This window comes from Mustela nigripes, chromosome 14 (genome assembly GCF_022355385.1).
Source record: "Mustela nigripes isolate SB6536 chromosome 14, MUSNIG.SB6536, whole genome shotgun sequence".
NCBI classification, from domain to species: domain Eukaryota; kingdom Metazoa; phylum Chordata; class Mammalia; order Carnivora; family Mustelidae; genus Mustela; species Mustela nigripes.
In genome coordinates, this window is record NC_081570.1 from 94363744 (window position 1) to 94389489 (window position 25746).

General features: G+C 53.8%; 1 protein-coding gene across 1 annotated transcript in view; it reads left to right on the plus strand.

Annotated features, from left to right (window-relative positions):
- The window catches only part of SLC6A17 (solute carrier family 6 member 17), a 49226-nt gene extending 30860 nt beyond the window's left edge, over nt 1-18366 (plus strand). Inside the window, exons 7-12 of the mRNA XM_059375677.1 lie at nt 9481-9722; nt 9963-10155; nt 11356-11548; nt 12024-12183; nt 13808-13970; nt 14414-18366. Coding sequence (XP_059231660.1) covers nt 9481-9722; nt 9963-10155; nt 11356-11548; nt 12024-12183; nt 13808-13970; nt 14414-14782 — 1320 coding nt within the window. The 3' untranslated portion in view covers nt 14783-18366. The remainder of the gene's footprint in view (nt 1-9480; nt 9723-9962; nt 10156-11355; nt 11549-12023; nt 12184-13807; nt 13971-14413) is intronic.
- The last annotated feature ends 7380 nt before the right edge of the window (nt 18367-25746 follow it).

Sequence of the window (25746 nt, forward strand, 5' to 3'; positions counted from 1 at the left end):
AAAAAAAAAAAAGATATTCAAGTGGAGATGTTGAGTAGGCAGTTGGAAAGATGAGTCTGCAGGTCAGGTGGAGGTATAAATTTGGGAATCAGAGAATTTGAAACTGTGGACTAATGAAAGTCACCTATAGAATGAACATAGAGAAGAGGACTGAGCATCAGGACCCAGCATTTAGGGTTTGGAGGAAGGGTAGCAGGAAGAGGAAGAGGAGGAGGAAGGGGAGAGAGATGTGGATATGTCGATCCCAGAGGCAGAGAGGAGCAACTTCTTTAAGGAGGGAATGGTCAGCTATGTCCGAAGCTGCTGAGAGGTCAGGCGATGGGCCTGACCCATCAGAAAATGAGCAGTGCACCTGGCTGCAGAGGGGTCCCCGGTGCGCTCAACAAGAGCTGTTTTGGTGGAGTGCTGAGGACAAAGTCTGAGTGTGGTGGGTTCAAGGGAAAATGGGACATGAGGAATTAGGAGACAAGTGGTAAAGACTACTTGTTTTCAGGAGTTTTGCTCTACAGGGGAGCAGAGAAATGAGAAAGGGGTAGACACTGGAGAGGGCCATGGGATCAAGGATGTTAGTATATCATCCAGCAGTTCCATTCCTAGGCACATTTCCAAGAGAACCCAAAACACGTTCGCATGAGAACTTGTACACAAATGTTCCTGGCAGCGTTGTTCAGAAGAGCCAAAACGTAGAAGCAGCTCAAACGTCCGTGAACAGATGAATGGAAAAATCAAGAATGGTGTGTTTATGGGTTGGAATGTGATTAGGCCATAAGTGGGAATGACGTACTGGCACCTGCTACAACACAGGTGGACCCCGAACACATCAGGCTAAGTGAAAGAAGCCAGTTGCCAGAGACCACATATCATGTGATTCCATTTACATGAAACATCCAGAATAGGCAAATCTGTAGAGACAGGAAGCAGACTAGGGGTTGCTTAGGGCTGGGTTTTGGGGGAGGTTGGAGGAGGAATGGGAGTGACCGTTAATGCGTGTGGGTTTTCTTTTTAGGGTGTGAAGAAGTTCTAAAATTGGTCATGGCAATGGCTGCCCAACTCTGTGATACACTAAGAACTGTTAAATTGTACACTTTTTAAAAATCCAGCACAGAGTGGGAAATCACTGCTCTTGGGTGGAGGGAACCAGAGTGCTTGAATGAGCGGGAGAGGTGGGACCCGGTGCCCAGCTGGAGGACGCGGGGGAGTATGTCGTTTTGTCTGGGAAGGAGGAAGTGAGGGCATCAGTTGAGAGTCCGAATGGTGGAGGCATGGTGGGGGCCTAAGGAAGGGTGAGTGTGAGGTGACGGTGCAGGGGATGGGGAAGGCGTGCAGCACAGTGGAGTGGGGGGACCCTGGCAGTCAGGGTCATGGGTGTGGGGTGCAGTCAGCCAGCATGGCGCCGCTAACATTTATCTGGTTCCAAGCTGGACAGTTCCTCCTGGTTCACGCTTCGGAAAGCATGCCAGTTCCCACAGTGAGGGGCTACTTAGAATAATCCTGTGATTGACAGTGGACTGTGCTCACTGGGTGCCGGGCACTGTTACCCGCACCTGACATACACCAGCTCATTTAATGCCCATGATGACCCTGGAGGCAGAGGTTATTCTTGCCATTTTGTGCTTGGGGAAACTGACACACAGGAAGGTTGAATAATCCGTCCAAGGTCCCAAGGTGTGCGCTGTGTGATTTCTCCAGCTGGGCTTAGCTGCTGGGGGTCGGTGGGGGGTTGGGCCAGGGTCAGGAGGCAATGACAAGCGACGACCACAGAGGGAGGTGGCTGGGGAGTTAAGAGGGTAGCAATTGAGTAGCCAAGGGATGGGCCATTGACTAAGCCCATTAAGAAGGGAAGTTAGGACACACAGGGTCAGGGGGAGTGAAATGTAGGTAGGTCCCAGGGAGGCCAAAGAATTTTGGAATCAAGATACAAGAAGAATGGGGCGCTTGGGTGGCTCAGTGGGCTAAGCCTCTGCCTTTGGCTTGGGTCGTGATCCCAGGGTCCTGGGATTGAGCCCCACATCGGGCTCTCTGCTCAGCACGGAGCCTGCTTCCCTCTCTCTCTCTGCCTGCCTCTCTGCCTACTTGTGATCTCTGTTAAATAAATAAATAAAATCTTAAAAAAAAAATACTCAAAGGAGTGAGCTGGAAAGATGGGGTGCTTGGGGGTTCAGGGTCCTTAACGTTGAGGTCCTACTTGGAGCATAGCTCTCAGATATGACAGAGGCTATGGAATGACCCTAGGAGTGGGGTGAAGGACAGGACTGGTGGAAGGGAGGAGCTGAAGGAACCGAGAATTCTGATGGCAGTAGAGCGGGACAGAGAGAACCTTGGGATAGCAATGATGACCTGGGGGGAGGGGCGGCACCCCGCCCACCTCCAGACCTGAGGGCAGCATGGGCAAGTTCGAGAACAGCCTTTACCACAGGGGGCTGAGGGGAAGCCTTGGCCTCAGGCCCACCCTTGACCAATCAAACTCCAGCCGGCAGACCGGTTAATCGGGATCACCAGGCATGGCATCCAGGTAGCAGCAACTATTGAAAGCCCCCAGTGGTTCTGAGGTGCAGCCAGACTGGAGAACCACCACGTCAGAGCAAGGAGGACCATCAAGGGAAGGGTGTGGAGATGGGGGATTTGAGGGATGATGGACTGTGAGTTCCAGAAGCCCAAGAACTAACTCTGTGGGTCCCCAACTCAGCACGATGAAGTAGTGTTGAGCCTGGGGCAGGGCGGTGGACATCTCCGGTGTGGACCGGAGGCACTGAAGGCCCAGGGGCAGAGGGTAGTGACCTTGACCCCCGTGAGTAGAGGAGGGCTTCTAGAAAGGATGACCAAAACAGGCCAAGCTAGTTCCCAGAGGATGGGCTCTGAAGCCACACTGGCTGGAGCGGGTCCCTGCTCATCACTCTGAGGTCTGTGGTCCGAGGGCAAGATCCCTGGGGAACTCACTCCGTTTTCCTCAGCTGCGAGATGGGATGAACCACGGTAGTTCCCTGACAGCCTTTTCCGGAGAGAATGGAGGGCTGCTCCCCGTGTGCAGAGAGTGCATGGGAAGCCCTAGTGATTATTATTCTCTCCCTCGTGAAGGTGACACTGTTCTTGGGTGGTGGGAACCTGGCGCTCCAGTGCCATCTGGTGTCTCACGCACCGGCAGGGGCCCGTGGGCTGTGGTCACGCACCGGGTCAGGCCAGGAGCTGGAGAGCTGCTTGTGGATTCCGGAAGCATCTTCGTGCTTCTGAGTCAAGTGCGTGAAACACCTTGTTCTCTGTGTGAGGAAGTGACTCAGCCGTTGTGCCAAAGAGGGGACAGGAAGCCCTTGCTGTGTTTCAGGGCATCTGCCCCCCCCCCCGCTCTTCCTTCCTGACACTGAGGAGGGTGCAATCCTTGTCTTCGGTGGGGAGAGCCCATTTCCCACCTCTCCTCTTGCAGTCACATCCTGATGTTCGGCAAGGACATTGGGCTTCCTGAGGTCTGGCCATGAGTTCAGCCTCTTGGACACTATGATCAGGACTTTGTTAGAATTATGTACCAGCACCCCAGAAATCCTCATAGGTCCCCTTTGTCTTCTTTTCATTTTTTATTTGAAAGAAAGAGCAAGAGCGGAGGGGAGAGGGAGAAGCAGACTCCCCACTGAGCAGGGAGCCTGATTCAGGACTCGATCCCAGGACTCTGAGATCATGACCTGAGGTAAAGGCAGACACTTAACGAACTGAGCCACCCAGGCGCTCCTAGGACCTTGTTGGAATTATGCACTAACATCTCAGAAATCTTGATAGAGCCCCTTTAAATTCAAACAACGACAGGCATTGAATCCTAAAGGTGACTGACTCACTTTACCCCCAGATGAACATGGAGATCTGGTCATCTCTATCACCAAGCCCCATTGAGAGGGGTGCCCAGGCGCACATGGGGCACTTTTCTCCTCAAGGTCAAATTTTGGCACTGTCAGGTTCTTTCCTGGGGCCTCATTAATAGTAAACTTGGATCCACCGATTTTCCTCAAAATAATCTAGGGCTGGGGGTTGGGGGTACAGAGGAGACCAGATAAGCCCTATGTTGGTTGTTGTTGAAAATGAGTGATGGGTACATGTGGGTTCATTATACTATCCTCTCCACTTTTGTGCATTTTATAGTAACTGTTCTGTAATTTTTAAAAATGAGGGAAGATCAGCAAATACCGTCTTCACAACATACAAATAATTTTTATTCCCATTCCAAATCATGACATTATCTAAGATATTTCTACCCTGTCCTTAGAGCGCCTGTCCCCCATGTTGGAGGGGGAACTCAGATGATGCAGTCTGATTATGGTAGCCTCCCTAGGGGGGCTGGCGATGATGATGGAGGTTGGCCCTGAACAGTGGCTGGGTCTAGGAATTCACCCATGTCTTATTTTTAGCATCAGGGAGTGATAAAAATCCTAACAATGACATGCCTGGGTCTCACAGATGATCCAGATCCTTCTGTAAAAACTTTAGTAATGATTGATACAGATGAAAAATGAAATAATCACCAGAAGGAGATGAAGAAGAGGAGGAGGAGGGGGGGGGGCGGGGAAGGGGGAGGTAGGGAAGCAAGAGAAAAGGAAAGGAAGCCAATATTAAAATAGCCATGCTTTAAAAAGCAGAAGTTTAAAGCCGTAAGGATCTTCTTGTCCTAGAAGCCTGCATCCTCCTAGAAAAAGGCCAGGACAATTTCACAGTGCCTGGTGTGGTCCTCCCCGCTCAGCTCAGCTTAAGGAGACAGCCTTGTCTCTTGCCCCCGACTCTTTTCCTTGTCTGTCGTGTACCAGACACTGCTTACACAAAGGCGAACAGGAGATGGGCTCCGCCCCTCAGAAACACAAAGTGTTGAAAAGAAGGCAGACATGTGAACCTGAGATGCAGGTGTGGACCAGAGCGGCAAGAGCCCAACGACCATGACGACCTCTGCCAGAGACATCAGGAAAGGCTTCAGGGAGGAGGTGATATTTGTGTTGAGTTTTGAGAAATAAATGGGAGTTTCACCACAATGTGAGTAGGAGGAAGGGAATTCCAGGCAGAGGGAACAGCCTGGGCAGAGGCTAGAGGTAGGAGACTGCTATGCTTTCGAAGAGTAAGTTCACTGCCTTTAGAGATAAGGACAAAGAGTGGGGAAAGATTTTCTGGCAGACACAACCATCAAGGATGTTTCCCAATGCAAGGGGGATGACCAGGGCTTGTGTCCATCTCAATCTACCCTCTCTTACAAAATCTTGTGCTTCCTCCTGCTTAGAACTCACCAGACCACCCAGAGGCTAGCCTTTAGGTCTAGGTTTCTAGCCCAAAGGAGGTGCCCAGGTTCCAGCCGATTGGTAAAACTGACATGACTGACATTTGTGAGCATCATTGCCCTCCAGGTGCAAGTAATTTCCAGAACTTTCTGGGAGGATCATTTAAGAACCCACCCAGGAGAGGGGAGATACAGAGACCTTTCCCAGTGGGACAATGATGACTTTGTTCTCCTTTTAAAAATAATCTTCGAATTTCTGTATAGGCCCCTGTGTCCTTACTCATAATACCAAAATCCAAATAGCCCCGAAAAACAAAAGTTGTTTTTTCTTTCTCCTGGAACTCGTTTGGCGGCAAAGTGACCTGAACAGATGTGAGGCTATTTATAGTCTTTATTGATTCACTTGGTGTGAATATTCATATTCTGCTACAGAAATACTGATGTGTTTGATTATGGGGTGCGGCCCCAGACCCCACAGGGGGTGTTATGTAATTATGCCGCATACGCACCACATTACCTTTCTAAAATAGAATTAGGAACAAGAGCCCAAATTCCACAACCAGTCTGGCCTCAGGGCTTTTAGATAAGGAAATGTGGGCCTGTCCTACTTTTATAAAGATGCCATTTTGAGCACAGGGGACCCTCAACAATGTGGGCTAACCGTACCCCATTTCCCTGGCATCTCATTCTCCCTGCTTCACTGTGACTGTTTTCAACCTCTTCCACCTGTCTGCATGTCCTGACCTCACCCCAAACAGATGATTTGGCCTCCTGCTTTCCAGGGTGAACAGGAACCACCGAGACAGAAACTCGCCCACAGGCCCAGAACGTCCAAACCGGTCTGTACCTGCCTACCACATCCCGTTCTCTTGTCTTGGTCCCTCCGTGAGCAGCTCCAGGGTCTCCGAGGGGAGACAGCTCCCCACCCCTCTAGATCCCCTGCCCTCCGCCTTTACCTATCTTCAGGTCACTGCATTAAAGACAAAAACAAGACAACAGATAAAAAATCAATTCACTGGGGGCGCCTGGGTGGCTCAGCGGGTTAAAGCCTCTGTCTTCGGCTCAGGTCATGATCCCAGAGTTCTGGGATCCCAGAGTTCTGGGATCAAGCCCCGCATCGGGCTCTCTGCTCAGCGGGGAGCCTACTTCCTGCTCTCTCTCTGCTTGCCTCTCCGCCTGCTTGTGATTTCTGTCAAATAAATAAATAAAATCTTTAAAAAAAAAAAAATTCACTGATTTCATACCCTCTGCCTGAACCTGCTGTCTTTCTCTTCCTGTTCCAAGACGAGCTTTCCAAGGAGCTGATTTTCCACCTTACCTTCATTTCTTCCCCTCTGCTTTTCAGCTCTCCCGGCTCCTACCTGACTCTGGCCCCATCAGCTTCGACCCAGCCCACCAGGGACAGGCTCACCCTGGTATATTTCTCTGGGTAGCATGGGCCTCTCCCCGTCCCAGCCCTGCTTTCTTCCTGTGGCCTCTGGATCCAGCCCTCTCTTGCTCCTCCTCCTGTCTGGCCTGCTGTACCTCCTCTCCCTCCCTTGGGAGACCATTTTTGCTGCACTGAACCTGGAGTTGCTGCCTGGCTTGCCTCTTCTCACGACTCCACAGTTGGGGTTCCTCCTGGCATACCTGCTCCTCCTCTCTGGCTCAGTCTCTCTCTGGCCATCAAACCCACTTGTCTGCCTGCCCATTAGACATCTCCTCTAAGATAGCGTAAAGACACATTAAATTCAACATTTCTGCAGCAAATGCCTTGATCTGCCCTGTTCCAACCCCATCAAGATCTTTCTCTTCTTCTCGGACTCTGCCAGGTACGCGGACCAAAAGGGTGGCTGTCCCCTTGGCATCTGACCCTCCAGCATCCCTCCATCTCCAGTCCATGGCTAAGGATGGTTTGGTTGCTTCCTTCCGACACCCCATCCCTTAGTGGTTTCCCATATTAAGTGCTTTCTTAGGATTCCTCCACTTAGGATCCCTACAGGACCTCTGATCGGACTCTTCTACCCCCTTCCCCCCCGCCTCACCTCTACCTCTACCGCCTTGTCCTTGCGGCTTCAGGCAGCCTGGCCTCTTCCCCTAACTTTCACATGCCCTCCTCTTTCCGCCTTGACTCCAAGTCTCTGCACACACTGTTCCCTCTGCTGGTATGCTTTTCCTCCCCTCTTAGCCTTGCCTTCATATCTCTCAGATGTCACTCAAGGATCCCCTCGTCCTGGGGAAGCCTGCCCTGCCTTCCTGACTGTCTCAAGGCCCCCTTCTACAAGCTCTCCAAGCATTGGGTACCTGGCCTGCATGGCCCCTGTCCTACTTGCAACTCAGCATCTGTTTGCAGAGTCACTTGACAATGGTCGTCTCTCCCATTAGAATGTCAGCTCCATAGGAGCTGGACCTTGCCTGTGCTTGCTCTCCATGGCTCCCCATCACCTAGCCCCGGGCCTGACCCACAGTAGGTGCTCAGAGTTGTAGTCACTGGGAGGCCACACGGTACTACTGAGGCTGCAGAGAGTGGGAGGGACAGGGGGGAGTGTCGCCTGCTCATGGATGTTGGCGGCTCGTAGCTCCTTAAAGCCTGGCTTCTGGGCTTTCTTGGTGGACCAGAGATGACTTTATTTTGTGCAAGGTGGGGGACCTAATCTCCCCTAGAACACACATGCTTGTGGGCCAAGGCTCCAATGGCATACCGATCCTAAAGTCTCTACTACCATTGTCTTCCTCTTCCCCGTCAGCCTGCAGCGCCTCCCCCAGCAGCAGCCCCCCCTCAAGCTTGCCAACACCCTCTTAGCTAGTGGAGGGACTCCAGGTGCTCACATAGACCCAGGGAGCTGCTGAGGTGGCAGGTGAGTAGGTCTCTGTCGTGGATGTTAGGGCTGTAACAGAGCTTCAAGTCCAATGCCTCAGTGCGCACACAAGGAAGGACTGAGCCTTGGGCCTCAGTGAGGGGAGGTAAGCCAAGACCAAGTAGGGCTGTCTAGTGCCTCCTCGCCTCCCTGGTCTGTCACTTGGATGGACCTCAGCTGCAGAGGTCCAGGGGCAGTGCTCAGAGGAGTAGAGGCATCAGGGGATGGTGTGGGACAGTGTCTTGGGCCACATCAGACCACCTGTGCTTGAGCAACTCCTCTGTCCCAGCAACCAGCTCTGTCACTGGGAGCAAGGAATTTCCACCTAGGGGGTCTCTGTTCACTCTTTCTCGAAATGTGAATAATAATTCCTACTCCTCACCAAAGAAACCTGTCCTGACTAGGTCAGAGGAACTTCGGCAGGATTCATTTTGCTATTTATGTGCTGGGTTTACTTGTTGCTGCCACATCTGATCCTCACAATCACTGTGGGAGGGACACGGTATTATTATTCTCATTTTTCAGATGGGAAAACTGAGCCTCCTAAAATAGGCACTGTCATTTTCCTAAGCCTTGTCGGCTATGTAAAGACCTGGGTTTAGACCTGGGTCTGTCTGACTGGACAGCTCTGTGCTGGGTCCAAGCCATGGTCCCTGCTTTGAGGAGCAAACAGCAAAAGGAAAATGGATACTAAAAGCACTTTGGGAATTGTCCCCTGCTCTCTACATGCTGGTGTGGTTCAGGGTTCTTTCAGGTCTGAGGACACGTAAAGAGTTAGTCAGGGGCTTCCCCTCTCCAGAAGTATCTGGATGCTGTGTTTTAATCTGGGTGGGTGGGAAGGGGGAAGGCGACTTTTGTGACCTAGAGTATGTCAATGCGTATGAATGAACATTGGTCTTTCCCCCTCTCCCCGAGGGAAAGGGAGGTCAGGTGGGCAGGAGGGAGAAGTTGGTGTCCTTTCTCATGGTTTGAAGTGGAGGGGAGGTATCAGGGAAATATTGGTGTTCTTAGTGCTCTGGTACCGTTGTACAGGCTGTACACTGCACAACTCTAGGAGGCACCATTCAAGTGAATGGCACTCCCTGGAGTTGTGCACCAGGCCTCATACATAATGGCCCTGAAGTTATTCCTCAGTATAATAGCTCCATGGTAAGCAAAGATGGCAGTTAAAATTGACTGAGAAGTTGCTGAGCAAGCACATAGCGTTTATTTGATCTTAAGCCTCACAACCATCCTCTGAAGTCAATATTCCCATTATCGGTGTTCTGCACATGGGGAAACTGAAGCTCCGAGGGGCGTGGAGGATGGCCAAGTTCACGCAGCCCCGGCTTTCCCACTCTGCCATGCAGAAAGGGGTGTGGCGGGAAACCGTTATCTGTGTGTCTCTGGTCCTCCCCCTCACAGCTGGACAAGATGCTGGACCCCCAGGTGTGGAGGGAGGCGGCCACCCAGGTCTTCTTCGCCCTGGGTCTGGGCTTCGGGGGCGTCATCGCCTTCTCTAGCTACAACAAACAAGACAACAACTGCCACTTCGACGCCGCGCTGGTGTCCTTCATTAACTTCTTCACCTCGGTGCTGGCCACGCTCGTGGTGTTTGCCGTGCTGGGCTTCAAGGCCAACATCATGAACGAGAAGTGTGTGGTCGAGTAGGTGGCCTCTCTCCTCCTGTCCGTCTTACCCAGGTGGGGCGGGCGGGCCACAGACGCAGAGTCCCTGTCCTCCCGGGGGTGGAGCTCTCTCTGTCCCCGGCTCTGGATCCCAGGCTCAGGCTCAGAAGTGTCTCCATTGATGGCCTGTGGGGCTATCTGCCTGAGTGCCTGGGAGGTGCCTCTGGGACTGTGCCCACCCCTGCCTTTTTACCTGTCCCTCTTCGCTTTGTGCCACAGGAATGCCGAGAAAATCCTTGGGTACCTCCATACCAATGTCCTGAGCCGGGACCTCATCCCGCCCCACGTCAACTTCTCGCACCTGACTGCCAAGGACTACACGGAGATGTACAAAGTCATCAGGGCCGTGAAGGAGGACCGTTTCGCCTCCCTGGGCCTCGACCCCTGCCTTCTGGAGGACGAGCTGGACAAGGTGTGGGACAGGCTGCCCTTCCCAGCCGGGGTGGGCAGGAAGTCAGATGTGGGAACATGGGACCCAGAGATGGGACTGGGGTGGCTGGAGCTCTCAAGCAGGCCTCAGAAGGCTGCCTGGGACGCGTTCACTTGCTTGAGAAACAAGGACGAACTAGGGATCCAGGGAGGGAGAGAGGAAAGGGATCAGCTAAACCCCTGCCCCGAGGTAGGCTGGCTCGAGGAGGAAATGAGGCAGACACACCTGGCATCGAAATCACAGGAATTGTACAGAATGGTGTTCAGATTCATCGAATCGGTTTCTGAGTGGGGGGAGGAGAGTCAGTGCTGTCTGTAATGTCCTTGTGACTGTGCTTTGTACATGGCTCACAGAAAATAAGCATTTCTATTAGTGTTTACCCTCTGCTATCTCTCCCTCTTTGGCCCTCAGGCCAGTGCTATGGATACTAGGATGGTAGCCGTTTTTCTTATACAATAGGACCTCAGTAAGAGCCAAGTGACAAGAAAGACACACTCATACAGTTGGAGGAGGTGTTCCCTCACCTCACGGGTCCTTACAGGACAACAGAAAAGTGACGTCAGTGGGCAGCGTGTGGTCACTTGCCCCATGAGCAGGGGCCCAAGCTTTAACACAGGAGCTCTCTCTCGGCTACCCATCAGAGACACCTGGGGACTTAATAAAACCCAGATACAAGCTCTACCCCCAGACCTATCAAAGCACTGTCTCCAGGGTGAGACCCAGGCATCGGTGTTCTAAAGGCTCCAGTGTGGTCCCATTAGGCAGCTGAGGCTGAGCCCACTCTATGAAAGTCTGGAGCTCAGGGCTAGGAGCTCCTGAAGTTGTGTCTGGAGCAATCAGGGAAGACTTCCTAGAGGAGGAAGGTCTCAAGAGGGGTGTTATTTCTAAATATGAGCATCTCCATCTGAATCACCTGGGGTCCCTGTCCAAGGCATAGCTTCCAGATCCCACAGGTGAACTTCTAAATTGGTATCTTACTCCCTGGGGTAGGGTGGATTCTGATACTTACCCAAGTTTGAGACCCACTAGCGGAAAGACGAGGCGTTAGGCGTCTCGTTAGGCGCCTTTCCTGTGAAAGAGGCGAGAGTTATTCTTAAAGCTCTGGGGGCAAAGATAAGAGGGCACGGGGCTTCCAGGAGTGGCATGGGCCTCACTGAGCCCTCGCCTGGGCCCCACCCTCAGTCTGTGCAGGGCACAGGGCTGGCCTTCATCGCCTTCACCGAGGCCATGACGCACTTCCCTGCCTCCCCGTTCTGGTCTGTCATGTTCTTCCTGATGCTTATCAACCTGGGCCTGGGCAGTATGATTGGGACCATGGCTGGCATCACCACACCCATCATCGATACCTTCAAGGTGCCCAAAGAGATGTTCACAGGTAACTCCTCCTGGCAGCCCCTGCTGGCCCGGTGGGCTGCCCTCAGGGATGACAAGCAGGAAAGGCCTCTGACTTAGACAGACTCCATGCTGAGAAGGCTCCCCGCTGCCCTCACTGGGATGCAGTTGGAGCCTGGCTTGCCTCCCAGAGAAGAGCGCTCAAGAGCCAGGAGAAGGCTGTCTGGGAATCTGGACCCAGCCTGAGCTGCGGGTGGCCTCTTCCTCGGGTCATTTGCCCCTCTCTCTGAGGGACTGCTGAATCCTCTTGGGCAGGGGTGTCCTTCCCCGTGCCAGCCTGCACCTGTTCCATCTCTCCTAAAGGAGTGGGGGCTCAACCCCAGCACCGGATCCCTCCCCACTTGAAGGCCTTCAGGGAGGAGGGGTGGGAAGGGAGGGGCCTGGGTGCCCCCCTAACCCCTCCGGGCCCCACCTACCCTGCGCCTGTGCCCCCACACCGGCCTCCCGGCTCTCTGTAGTGGGCTGCTGTGTCTTTGCATTCTTCGTGGGGCTGTTGTTCGTCCAGCGCTCCGGAAACTACTTTGTCACTATGTTTGATGACTACTCGGCCACCCTGCCGCTGACCGTCATCGTCATCCTTGAGAACATCGCCGTGGCCTGGATCTATGGAACCAAGAAGTAAGGGGGCCCCAGGGAAGGGTGGGATGGGAGGAGGGGTCTGTCCTCTCCTGACCCCCTGGAGAGTGCCATGTTCCCCCCGGGCTGCTTCTGAGTGGGACAGGAGATCACAGAGACAGAATGTAAGAGCTGAGAGTGCCCTCAGAGATCCTCAGGGAAACTGAGACCCAGAGAGAGGACGTGACTGCCAAGGGCCATGTGGCTGGTGAGAGGCAGAGCCAGGCTGAGCATGTGAGTCTCCTGGGTTCAGCTTTTGGCATCGCCCTAAACTGCCTTAAATTACCATAGCCCCCTTACCTGAGACCCAAAACTCTTCAGTTTTGTTAACTTTATTGAGCACTTAGTGGGTATCTAAGAGGGATCCACCCTCAAAGAATTCTGGAACTTCAGCAGCCTGAGGCTGTTTTCAGGTGATCGACCTCGGGGTGTGCGACAAGGTGTGGTTAGGGCCGGAAGTGTGGGGTCAGGTTGGGTCAGGGAAGTCAGGAGTAAGAAAGGATTGGGTCTTGTGGCCTGAGCCTAGGGCAGAGCCACACTCCCCATTAGCTCCTAGCCTTGTTTCTCATTTAACAAATCTGTGAGCCTGGGAAGCCCCAGGGCCAGGCCCCTCCCACTCCCTCTGCAAGGCCCAGGGCTCCCCTGATGTCTGGACTGAGTCTCAGAATCAGGCTCTCTCATGGCCTTGGCTACAGTTATCTCCTTCCTACAAGAACGCAGGTGGGGCCCAATGGTGGGTCAGGAGCAGCCCTGGGATTCATGGTTGGAAGGGGCTCTGACTCTTCTGCTGTCTGGTGAAGACCCTGCATACCTTCTCAGAATATTATTTTTAGGTGGACAAAACAAAATAGATAGTATATTATAGGAAACAAGTTAAGTTGAAAAACAGCAAAAACACTGTTTTAAAATCTGGTATGGTAATGTATGTGCAGTTTTTTTCATGTATGTGTTATTTTTACTGCATTAAGTCAGAAGATTTCGCTAGGGTAATAATAATGGTAATTGTGAAATAGTGATGAATATAAATGACGTTTGTAGGTAGGTTCAGTTGTAATGTGATAGGGAGATACATGTCATTGTGGCTAATACCACGGTGGTGGTTTGCATTTATAGTAGAAAGAAACGCAAGGTTTCAGTTAGGTGTTATTCAAGTAGAGATGATTTTTTTCTCATGACATTCATATACACAGCGTGCAGCTACGGTCATCCCACCCGCAGACCCCGAGGTTAGAAACCCCAAGTCAGGGCCTCTGGACTCTACGGAAGTGCACTTCACCTTCTTTCCAGCAGGGGGAGACCAGGCCCAGGCCAGTGTGAATGGGGCGGGGCGCATGGTGTCCGCCCAGGTCCTCAGGTGTCTGCCCCGCTGCCCGGCTTGTCCCGCGGATTATACCATATCCCTGGGTGCGGTGTGACGTGAGGTTTTCAGAGGAGGTTAGCAGGCGACACCAGAACCTGCCCAGAGGCCAGCTGGGCCACCAAATAATAAACTGGTATCCCTGGATGTGAGGAATGGAAGAGCCTGGGAGGGAGGGATTGGTCAGTAAAGGTTTCCTGGAGGCGGCGGTGGTGGGGGAATGCGCAGGCGCTGTGGGGATGCCAATGCTGGACCCTCTGCTCCTGGCAGGTTCATGCAGGAGCTAACGGAGATGCTGGGCTTCCGACCCTATCGCTTCTATTTCTACATGTGGAAGTTCGTGTCTCCACTGTGTATGGCTGTGCTCACCACGGCCAGCGTCATCCAGCTGGGGGTCACGCCCCCAGGTTACAGTGCCTGGATCAAGGAGGAGGTGAGGGGGACCTGAAACCCCAGGGTCACTTTAATACAACAGGTAATAGAGATGAATCCTCAGAGGGTAGCTGCTGTGTGCCAGGCCCTGCCAGGACCTCTGTCTTTACAAGAGCCGGGAGAGAGAGGTGGCACTATCCCCTAGCACACATGGGGAGACCGAGGCTCAGAAAGGTTGACACTCTCGTCCAGGTCTCACCCGTGTTCTCTCTTCATGTCTGTGGAGCAGAATCACCCACCCATTTTACAGATGTAGAAACTGAGACCCAGGGGAGCTTGGCCCCTTAACCAAGGGGACCAGCTAACTAAAAGAGCGACAGTGAGGGCCTCCATGGCTGGCCTGGCCAGGATGGCAAGGGGTGGGGTGGGAAAGGGCAGGAAGAGATGGGCCTCGAGGTCCTGGAGGGTGAGCTCCTCACAGCCCTCATCCCCACCCCCCACCAGGCAGCCGAACGCTACCTGTACTTCCCCAATTGGGCCATGGCACTCCTGATAACCCTCATCGTCGTGGCGACCCTGCCCATCCCCGTGGTGTTCGTCCTGCGGCACTTCCACCTGCTCTCTGATGGCTCCAACACCCTCTCCGTGTCCTATAAGAAAGGCCGCATGATGAAAGACATCTCCAACCTGGAGGAGAACGATGAGACCCGCTTCATCCTCAGCAAGGTGCCCAGTGAGGCGCCATCCCCCATGCCCACCCACCGCTCCTACCTGGGGCCTGGCAGCACGTCCCCCCTGGAGACCAGCGGGAACCCCAATGGACGCTACGGAAGCAGCTACCTCCTGGCCGGCACCCCTGAGTCGGAGCTGTGACCACCGCCCCCCACCCCCTGCCTGCCTCTCCCCTACCACGCCCATCCAGCCTGCTTGTCCCAACCTGGCCTGTCTTCTTAGGCCAGGCCCTCTGCCCAAGGAGAGGGGGTCTGCCCTGCCTCATCCCCCACCCCAGTCCCAGCCAGCTTCCCCCTACACCTGAGCAGGGGCTGGGAGAGACTCTGTCCCCAGTGCAGGCTCCCCACTCGTCTAACCTCCTGAGATCCTCTCACCAAACTGCAGCTGACTAACTCAAACAGTCCAGAAGCCCTGATTCCCAGCACAGGAGAGATGGCAAGTGGCCATTGTAGGGGTCGCTCCCCACACCTTCTCTCTCTCTGTAACCTGGCACCTGTAGGTCTTAAGTCCTGGCCATTCCTCTGTGCTGATGAGAAGCACCCGGTGGTGTTAGGATGCTGATGATTTATCCTAGGGGTGATGCATCCCAGGGGCTGACTTAAGACTGGGGATGGGACAATTGTGCCAGGACTCAGGGCTCAGCCTTAGGATGGAATCTCGTAGAAGTCGCCAAGTTCTGTTTTGCGAGGCAGATGGCACGCTCTGCCTTGAGTGCCAGCCTTGGCATCAGAAGGGGGCTAGGCATGGGGGCCCCCTCAGCCCGAGGCTCTGGGTGGGATCTCCCATGTCCTTGGCCCTGCCTGGGGCAGGGTGTGTCCTGTCACATCCTGCCTGGGAGGGTGATGATTGCTCGGGACCCTTCCCCACCTCCATTCGGGCTTTGCCTGCCCTCTTTGTCCCCACCCGGGAGCCCACAGTTGTGGCCTGTGCCTCTTTCCTCGAGAGAGGAGGGGACAGTACACAGAGAGGTTTCCAGAGCACACCTGATGGTTCACAGCACAATTCAGTTTGGAGCACAATTGTGAAGCACATTCCCTTACCTGGGGCCCAATTTCCTCGCTTGCGGCAGCTTCTCTCCTGGAATGGGGGTCCCTGGAGCTCAGGGGCTCAAACCCAGGAAACCTCACACCTGGGGAAAGACGGATAATTTCACTGCCCCTTTGGGTTGCCGCTTATTCTCCTTGTGCGCGGTGTGCCCGTCTTGTGCAAATAACCTTGGGAACCTTCCCCAAGATGCCCAGCCTGTGGTGGGGAGGGTGCAGACAGTGCTGTGGACACTAGAGGCTGCCGAAGGGAAGGGCTGGGTCTCTGTTCTGGGGCCCAGCACCCCCAGCACCCCACCCACCCTGACCTGAGGCCTCCCCCAGAAGAGAGCTGCCCTCAGAACGCAGGCTGGGAGGATCAGAGCCTGGCTGGCGAATCGTGTCTGTAGAGCGACGGACGGCCCGGTGGAGGGACTTGTGTATGGTGCGCAGCTGTGGATGGATGGCACGCACGCAGGCACGCCAGGGCGGCCCAACTCCATCTGTGAGCGCCATGGTGGGTGGAGTGGCTGCAGGCCACAGTGCTAGGTCTCGGCACCTTCACGGAAGGTCCTGAATTCTTCCCGTGTTCTCAGCACGGGGAGGGACAGACAAGACCCAGGGTTCCCTCCCTCATCCCTTAGCCCCTTGGTCCACCCCCCGACCCCTACCTTCCCTGGGGGGTCCTTCCTCTCACCCTGCCATCTCCTTGACTCATTCCTCCCCCACAACTACTCCCATTCCCAGCCCTCCAGCCACACCCGTCCTTTCGGAGTGTGAGGGGAGAAGGAGACCCACGTCTCCCCAAAGACATGAGCCTTTGGGGGACAACATCCCGCCCGAGGCACCTTCACCTAACGCCTCCTGCTTGGTCCCATGCCTAATCCCGGCAGATTTAGCAACAGGAAAAGCAAGGCCCCGGGAGAGACACTGTACTATATATACTCTTCTAGTCTATTTCTATTGTATATTCAATCTGTACACGTGGGTGTAAATGCGGTTAACTGACAAACCCCATATTCTGCCGTGGCTCGTGGACTATTTTCATCCTCAGTGCTGTACAGATCTATTTTAATTGTATATTTGATATATTTTTAATTTTGTAGCGTGTGGCTGGGCCAGGCCCCAGCCCGCCAGCTTGTATCGGGGCGGCGGAGCTGGGCGGTCTGCTTGGATCGCAAGAGCTGGGTAGTGCTTGCAGCCTTCTGCCGTAGGCCAGGCCCTGTCCTGGCTGTGTCTCCGCTGTGTTAGACATAGGGCCTGGAGCTTGGCGCGTGCGCGTGTGTGTGTGCGCGGCGGGTGCGCATAAGTGGGTGTGTGTGCGTGTAGGGTGATTTGTGATTCCCAGGGTTCACCACCTTCCTGAAGACCACACTGCCCTCCCCCTGCCTCCTTCTCCTCCCAGCTCTGTCAGGCAAGGCCTCTGGGCAGGGTGCTGTGGGGAAAGGCGGGTGTTTCGTGCTGGGGACTCATTGCCTTCACACCACTGGGCTTGCCAGAAGCAGAGAAGGAGGGGCTCTGGGCCGAAGAGCTCCTAAATCTGTTTTCTAGCTAACCTCTCCCTGTTCCTCCGGGACTCATGAGCTCTTCATCCTGAGGAAAAGCCTTGGGTTTCTTGAGATGGTGACACCTCAGGAGAGCAGCTCGCAGCGCCTCTGTCCCGCATTTGTCCTTGAGAGAGTTCTGAAAGGAACAGCTGCCCTTCCCCTGAGCTTCTGATGCACACTCCTCTCCTCCTTCTGATGCACAGTCCTCTGGGAGTGAGGCGATGCCTGTGGGGGAGTCAAGAACAGGTGGGGGATCTGATGAGGTATGATCCCTCCCCAGATGCCCCGGAGGAGCAGGAGGGGGCCAGAGAGGGGCAGGCCCCCACATCCCTGTGCAGGGTCCCCATCCCTTACTGGTTTTGGTGCTGTCCAAGCAGTGCCCACAGGGGACAGCGGGCTCAGGGCAGGGTGGGGCAGGGTGGGGCGTGCCTGGAAGAGTCCCCTGGTCCCTGCCCCTTTCTGTCCTCCGGCCCCAGTCACCAGCTTCTTGCTCAGGGAGCCCTCTCCACTGAGGCAGCGTGAAGCCCGAGATCCAGATGGGGATGGATAGGGAGGGCATTCTAGCTGATACCAGCGGGGTGGGCCTCAGCCCTCCAGCAATAAATCTGAGGGGACTTGCACTCTCCTAGTGCCGGGAGAAGGCTTCCTGAGTCACCTGCCATAGGCTAAGGCTGGGGGCTGGAAGCTGCATGGTGCCGGGCCCTGAGCAGGCCTACAGTATTATGGGCAGGGGCTCCCCTCTAGTCCCTCCTCACAGCTGCATTCCTCTCCCCCCACCAGAGTACTCCCATGGTGGAAAAGAGGAGAGACAACAGGTTAGAAAACACCTGACTCCCGGAGCATCCACTAGGCCCTGAAACTGGGGGCCTGCTGCCCCCTCACTGGAGCCTAACTACCAGAGGTGGGGAAGAAGGGCCCAGGGTCCCTCCTCAACCCGAGCGCTGCTTTGTACAGACCCAAGCACATACAGCCGGTATCACTTTTGGTTTGGGTACAAGTTTAGAACAGTTCAAGTCCATGTGCCCCGTGACTGGCCAGAGCCCTGGGTGAAGACCACTGAACCCAGGGGAGGGGATGAGGCATCATCCGCCCTAGATCCCCTCTCTTCACCGCCCCATCACCCATGGTGTACAATAAAGTGTCTGTTCTTACCAAACCCTTTCTGTCTTTCTGACCTTCTCTGGACCCAGGGAGAGGGGATGGGAAGGCCAGAGGTCCCAACAGAAGCTCTGGAGGACAAGTGTGGGATGCGATGGGGCAGAGGGGACTGGGGTGGGGCTGTGGGTGCTGGCTGGCTGAGGAGTTCGGGCACCATGGGGAGGGATGCATGTTTATTTTCCTGAGAATCATCTTGGGTGTTGAACAACACACACACTGGTAGCAGGCCTTTCGGGGGTCCAAGTCCTCCACACAAAATCTCACATGAACAACTTCAGAGGGAGGTGTTTTGTGCTCCGGGTTTTCCCAAGGAAGGAGAAGGAGGCTCTGTCTGACATGAGAAAGGTGCTTAGTGCTTGTGGGGTCTTGTGGGGGTAAATCCTGCCTCAGTGCCAGGAAGAGCCGGTACCTATCACTCTGCAAGGAAGGGCACAGGTGGAAACCCACCTAGGGATGAAGAGCTGGGGGCTGGGAGAGAGGAGAGGGATGGCAGGGGGCTAGAGGGGTCACGGGGAGCCACATTCTAAGTTCTCATCTTTTGCAAATTTCAGCGGAAGGTAAGGCGCCCCCTACCGCACCCCACTCCAGTCTGGAATGCTGCTGTCTCACCTTCCCCCGCCCCGCCCCCACACCGGGGACTGCATGTACAGCCAAGGTCCCCCAAGCAGCCCTCCGATTCCTTCTCCTGCTTTAAAGAAAACAGTGTCATTCCAGAAACAGCCACCAGATGGCAGGAAAACCTTTCCCTCCAGACCTTCGGACTGCCCCTTCTTTCCAACTCCAGCACTTCTGCCTTTGTGGATTAGTTTGAGTGTTGAATGAGCATATATTAAGTGTCCACAGTGACAGGTCACATGCCAGTGATGGATGCACAAAGATAAGTAAATCGTCCTGTTGTCCTGAGTTTTCAGAAGGGAACACCTCTCCCCACCATCCCCAGACTCCAAATCACCCCACTGTACCTCTCAATCCTGAAAGTCCCTGTCCTGAAAATGTCCCTCCTTGTAAATTCATTCAGTCATTTGTTTGAAGGGAAGGGTTTTGGTTGAAATGTCGACCCCCCGCCCCATTCCTGCAGGAGATGCACATAGACCCACTAAGAAGCAGTGGGTGTGAAGGAGCTATGGAGTCTGACTCTCCAAGTTCAAACTGAAATGCCAGCCTCCCAGGAGACCTAGGGCAAGTTACTTAACCTCCCTGAGCTTAAATGTCCTAGTCTGTAAAATAGGTATAAGGAATGAATTGGATGAGATTATGTGTGTTGCTATATACCAAGTTACCCCAAGTCTTAGTGGCTTAAGGCAAGCATTTTATTCTATCTTGTGAGTTTGGGGATAAGAGATTCGGGCAGGGCTTGTCTGAGTGACTCTTCTGGTGGCAACCGAGGTCCCTCAGCAGCGTTGAACTGCAGAGAAGCTGGTCTGGAGGGCCCGAGGGAGCCTCACTCACATTCATCCCGATGAACTCAGCTGGGACTGTCCCCAGAAGAGTGTCACACCCAGCTTCTCCAGCATAGTGCCTCTCTGGGTGGCCAGACTTCTTAAGTGATGGCTCAGGGTGTCCAGAGAGGCCCTTTCAAAAGAGAAGAGTGGGAGCTGCCAATTTCTTAAGATGAGGGCCTGGAAAATGACGCAATGTCTCTTCTGCTCTGTTCTATGATCACAGTATCTGCCCAGGGTTAACGGAAGGGCATATAGACCCCTCTTGCCTATGGGAAAGGGGGGCCACAGAACTTGTGGCAGCCCATGCCCCAGGCCCATCATGGGGTCCTAGGGATTTGCAACCATTGACATCTGGGTGGGAGCTTTCTCCTTGGAGGGATATCAACTTACAGACACAAAAGTGGGGGCACAGAACAGGTTTGTTCTGATGGGGAGGTGAGTGTCTGAGCTGGGGCTGTGGGAAGACCTGAGAACGGCTCATTCTGCCCCAAGTTTGCCTGGGGCAGGTGGCATGCCTCGGTTTGAATCATGGCTTTGTCACTGACTGTGTGAACCTAGGCAGGCCACAAGCCTCTGGACCTCCATTTCTAGTCTGTAAACGGAGGATGGCAATCAGATCTCTTCTGCACAGGGATTGCTGTGAGGGAAAAGGGAACTCCTTCTGGAACACCTCCTAGAATACAGTGTAGAATTCTTTCCATACTGGAATACAACAAGTACTCATTAAACAGTTGCTTCCTTCCTTTTTGCAACTGGAGTAAGTCCAGGGGGACCTGTCTCATTCTGGGGGGTCCCATCACCCATGCAATGAACCATTCTCACAGAGCCATTCAGAAAGGACAGTTTTGGCCCCAAACCCAAAGAAACTAAGAAAGGAGGGGCAAGGCATCGTTTCCAAAGAAGGGAGTATCATTGATCCTACACACTGCCCTGCTCCCCCCAGAAAATAGCTACAGCCAGCCCCACAGCCTCAGCCCACCTGTAAGGGCTTGCGTCAGGGTTGAACGATTCCACACACCACAGGATGTGGTGGTTTTTTAAAAATGGCCTCGGGGGCACCTGGGTAGCTCAGTCGGTTAAGCATCTGCCTTCTGCTCAGGTCATGATCCTGGGGTCCTGGGATTGAGCTCCCTATCGAGCCCTGTATCGAGCCCTGGGCTCCCTACTCAGTGGGGAACCTGTTTCTCCCTTTGATTCCCGCCCCTGCCTGTGTGCACTCTCTCTCTCTCTGTCAAATAAATAAATAAATAAATAAATAAATAAATAAATAAAATCTTTTTTTTTTTTTTAAATGACCACAATCCTTTAATACTTCAAGTGGAGTCTGTGTTCCTCCCCTTGAATCTGGGTGAGCAAACGTCTCCCGGGACCCACAGAGCACAGCAGAAGTGATGCTATCTGGCTTCCGAGGCTAGCTTAGGAAAATACATGCCACTTGTACCTAGCATTCTAGAGCTAGTGGTTCTAGGGGAACCTGGCCGCCACGTAGGAAGTCCAACTGCCCCGAGGATGCTAAAGGAGCTGTGTGTTTGGAGGCAGTTCTGTCGAAAGGCGCAGCTCAATTCCCAGCCGATGGCTGCCATTACTGTGAGCCACGGGAACATGCCGCAGTGAGCGTGCAGCCCTGCTGAGCTCGAGAGGTCGGCAGCCCCCCGTGGACTGCAGCTGCAGGAGGGACCCGAAGCCAAAACTGTCCAGCTGAGCCCTTCTGATTCGCTGCCCCAGAGTATCCTGAGCAAAATAAAATGCTTGTCATTTTGACACCACTAAATTCTGGAGGACATTTGCTTCACAGCGATAATAACCAGAACATGAAGCCTAGTGATGATCTGGCCCAACTTCCTTCTAGAACAATCGGAGAACCTGAGGCCCAGAGAGGGGAAGAGTTCGACCCAGAATTCCCGCAAGCAAATGGGGTGTGTGTGGGGGGGTGGGGAACCAGGGCTGACACGTGGGTTTCTTGACTCCCAGTCTAGAGAATGCAAGTTCTGACTGGGAGGGCTTCTACCTTCCCCCCATCTTATCCCACCTTACGAGTTCCATGCGTCAAGCATGAACTAAGTGTTCTGAATCCTAAGGATTGTGCTCAGCACTGGGAATATACAAATAAGGATCAGGCAGGGGCCATCTGCCTCTTATAGGCACTCATAATCTGACTTGGAGGTCCCACCACTGTCATTCATTACCCACTGGTATCAGGCACCCAGGTGCATTCTTCACTGACATTGTCCTATGTGGGAGGAGACCCGGGAAATGGGGAGAAGATGATGTCTGTCACTCAACCGCAAACCATTATTAAGATTACTCCATGCCAGCCACAGTGCCAGGTGCAGAGCAGAAAGACTCAGTGGAGATCCACCCTGCAGCTCCCTGGGTCAGAGCTGGCCGGCTTCTGGGTCTCTCCATTCTTCCCAGGGCTGGCCCAAGCAGGGAGGGATCCCTGGGCTTTATAAGCATCCAAGAGGAGCCAATGTTGGGTCTGCCTCTCCAGACAACGGCTTCCCCTTTCCCCAGGACACTGCTGGAGCGGGCTGGGACCGTCATAACTAATTAACCAGTCTAATGGAATGAACCAGTTTTGTTGGAATTTAGCCCAGGTGGGAGGAATCTGTACTTTTCTAGATGGAGAAATGCTGAGTGCCAAGAAGTCCTGCCAGCTGGGCCCTGAGCTAGTGTGTCTGTGTGTGCGCACGCATACACACCCGCACCCGCTTTCTCTGGTTGACGACTGGGTCTCTATCCCAGCAGCCTTGAGTAAAGAGGGCTCTGGGGGTCCACTTAGCTGGCCCTGGTCCTGTGACTCCCATGAATACTATCCTACAGGCAGAGGCCATGTGGGATCCCGTATCATTCTCTACACTTGGACCAACCATAGGCCCTGCTCAGTCTCCCAGAGCTCACTGCTGCTCCTTAGGCCTGAAATCTCTTAAGAAGACTGTACCTGGGAGCTGGCGCTCCCATCCCTGCCAACTGTCTGACTCCGAGTATGAGTTATGAGGATTTGAGTCTTGGCCAAGCCTGAGCCTCTGGCCTGCACCCCTCTGTCCATTCCCTTTAAGGGCTGGGACATCAGAATGCATCTCCTGAGTTCCAAATACACCTTCATAGGATTTTAAGAGCCACCCAACCCTGCCTTCTGCCCCTGTGCAGAACCATTATAGCTGACCTCCACGAGGCCCCGAGGGCTGTCCTCCATGCTGGGCTCTCCCCAGGTCCCTCCTGGGAGGGCTCTCGGCATTTGACTTGAAGCCTGTTAGTCTCTGCAGGCTGCCTGCGGGTGGGGGCAGGAGGTAGGTTCAAAGAACTTCTAAGCAAACAGGAACCTTCCAGCCTCCTCCTGCTCTCTTCTTTAGTGCCTTCACTAGAGGGAAGGAAAGGCTCTATCACCTTCCCCCCAATGATGATGGCTGAAAAACCTTTCAATTATTTGGGCTGGGGGGCCAGGCAGGCTGGGAAAGGATGCTGGCTCCTTGACCTGGGCCTCGGGAAGGAGGGGTCAGTCCCCGGCCAGAACTGGAATGCCAAAAAGGGAAGATGTATCCCCAGAGAGATCCTTGCTTGATAGCTGTGGGACTTGCTGCTATGGCTGGAAACCACAAAACAACTAGAGTCCCAAACAGGAAGACAGAGAGGATATTACACAGCTCCTGTCACCCCAAAGTGGCTGAGCCCCACTCCAAGCCCCAGTAGGGAAAGGGGAAGGGCAAACGGCTTTGATGTCAGGCTCTCCCGCTCTGGGTGGGCAGGGGTGACCTCACCTCTCAGAGACCCATGAAGGACCTTATTGAGGGGCTTGTCAGCCCATCAGTGTCACTCTGGGAACAAACGTAGCCCTCTTTTCCTGTTCTTGTGCTATCCCTTTATTCCTGGTAAGGGGAACCACTGTGGCTTCTACTTTAGTGTAGCTAGTGCCCAGAAAGGGGCTCTTTTCTGACTGCGAGATGCAGCTCTGGGGCCCCCAGAAGGAAGGTGGAGAAAAGGAGGCAATGGAGGGAAAGAGGCTTGAGGATTTAGGAATTTCCAGCTGTGGCTATTTCACAACCTTGCTTAAGCCTGCTGGTTATCAGAGTCTTGGAGGAATGGAAAAGGGCAAGAGCAAGCAGAGTCTCTGATGGGAGAAGTAGGCTGGGAATTGACAGGAAACCCAGAACCTGGTGTTACCCCACGCCTGTAACTCATTTTCTCCTCATCCCCACAGCCCGGAGTGGTGAAGTCTGGTGCAGGGATTCCACCAGGGGGCAGCACCTACCCATCCAGAGTAGGCTGGCACAGGGCAGGCTGGGCAGGGGGCTCTCTACTCCGTCCTGGGCTCTGTACTTTGGGGAAATAGCTTGACTTCATACATGCAGAGCTAATGGAGAGGAGCCTTATGATGTCAGCTCCAACGTTCTTAAGCCCCCAGAAGATTCCAAAAAGGCCAGGTGACAGGTTAGTTCAGAGCTCTAGGATAAAGCCTTCAGCAAGTGGAGGGGAAGTCTCTGGAGGCCTCTGGCTGAGCTCTCATCTTCAGGAGCTAGTCAGTGCGCTGAGTCAGGGACCCTCCCAACCTCTCACTACCCCCAACCCCCCGGCACCTGGACTCCCTCCCTCTCCCAGGTTGGGCCCTCTGTTTTCTCTGACTCTTCCTGGGTTCCCCTACCCCCACCCCAACTTTTTGATCCTACACCCCTCCCTCGAGGCCTTCTATTTGCCTGGTAGCTTTCTCCCTCCACCCATCTCCCCACATGTTTATCACCAACCACAAACACTGCAGAATGGAAGAACCAAGAGTGCAAAGATTTGCTGGGATCTGGTGGGGGCAGGGGCGGGGAGGGCTATTTTATTCCTTGACTTCCAGTGCCTGAACCGCTTCTGGTACACAGTAGGTACTCAAGAAATAGATGAATAGATGAATAGATGACTCGGCTATGGGATGCTAGGATTGTTCCCCCCTCCATTACTCCCATCCCACTCCCATCAGTTTCTCTCTCTTCTTAGAATGACTGAATTCAGCCAGCCTGAGAAATGCAAGTGGGAGAGACCCCCAAAGGAGTCTGCCAGGACACACCCAGACAGCATGTTAAAGCCATTCATCACGGTCAGTTCTTTTAAAATCCTTGCTATGGCTCTTCCTTTCTCACTCCAGCTTCTGTCCAGTCCTGGGTCTCCTCCTCCCAGTCACACTTGGGATATTTTTTCTTTGCTGCAGCAAAATCAAAGCCAGCCAAACTCTGAAATGCGGACATTAGGGACTGGACAAATAAGAGGTGCTGGCAAATGTGTGTTTCTGGCCACAGTCCAAGATGGTACCCACCTTCCCTGCATATTAGTACAGATCATCAAAGACCACGATCCCTCTGGTTTTCTGACCTCATTAATGATACTTTTGCAGACAACCCTTGGCATCTGCATTGAGCTTTTAACTTTTCCTAGGAGCACACCCAAGCCCTTGTCTTGTTTTCCGAATAACCGGGTACTGCCTGATCTGGAAGTTGGGTGGTGCACAGGTGTCCAGACCAAATGTCCATCGCCTTGCAGTTTGGCCTTAAAATCCTCCTTACGTCACCCGGATGGACATGCAGGCTGCCTCAAGCTGTAAGAAAAAAAATGAGGGTTAACATAAAGATGTCGAAGAGGCTCTGGACTCAAAAGCAAATAAAAACAGATGAATCTGGAAATTGCTCTTGGGATGAGGCCAGTAACATCCGGCTGGAGCCTAATGTTTTGGGTATGGCAGCTTCTCAATCACTTAGCAAACAGGTTCTCAGAGGCAGGCACTATGGGAGCTGTCAAGATGAGAAAGCAGCAGGGTCTGGAAGACCTCAGGGTCAGAGAGGGGAGATGAGACAAATTGCAGTGAGTAAAGCAACACAGAATCAGGAGGGGGAGCACTTTCTAGGTGCTTCCAGGGCATGGAGGAGCCACGCCTTTAACCTAATGATCTTTCAGGACGACAC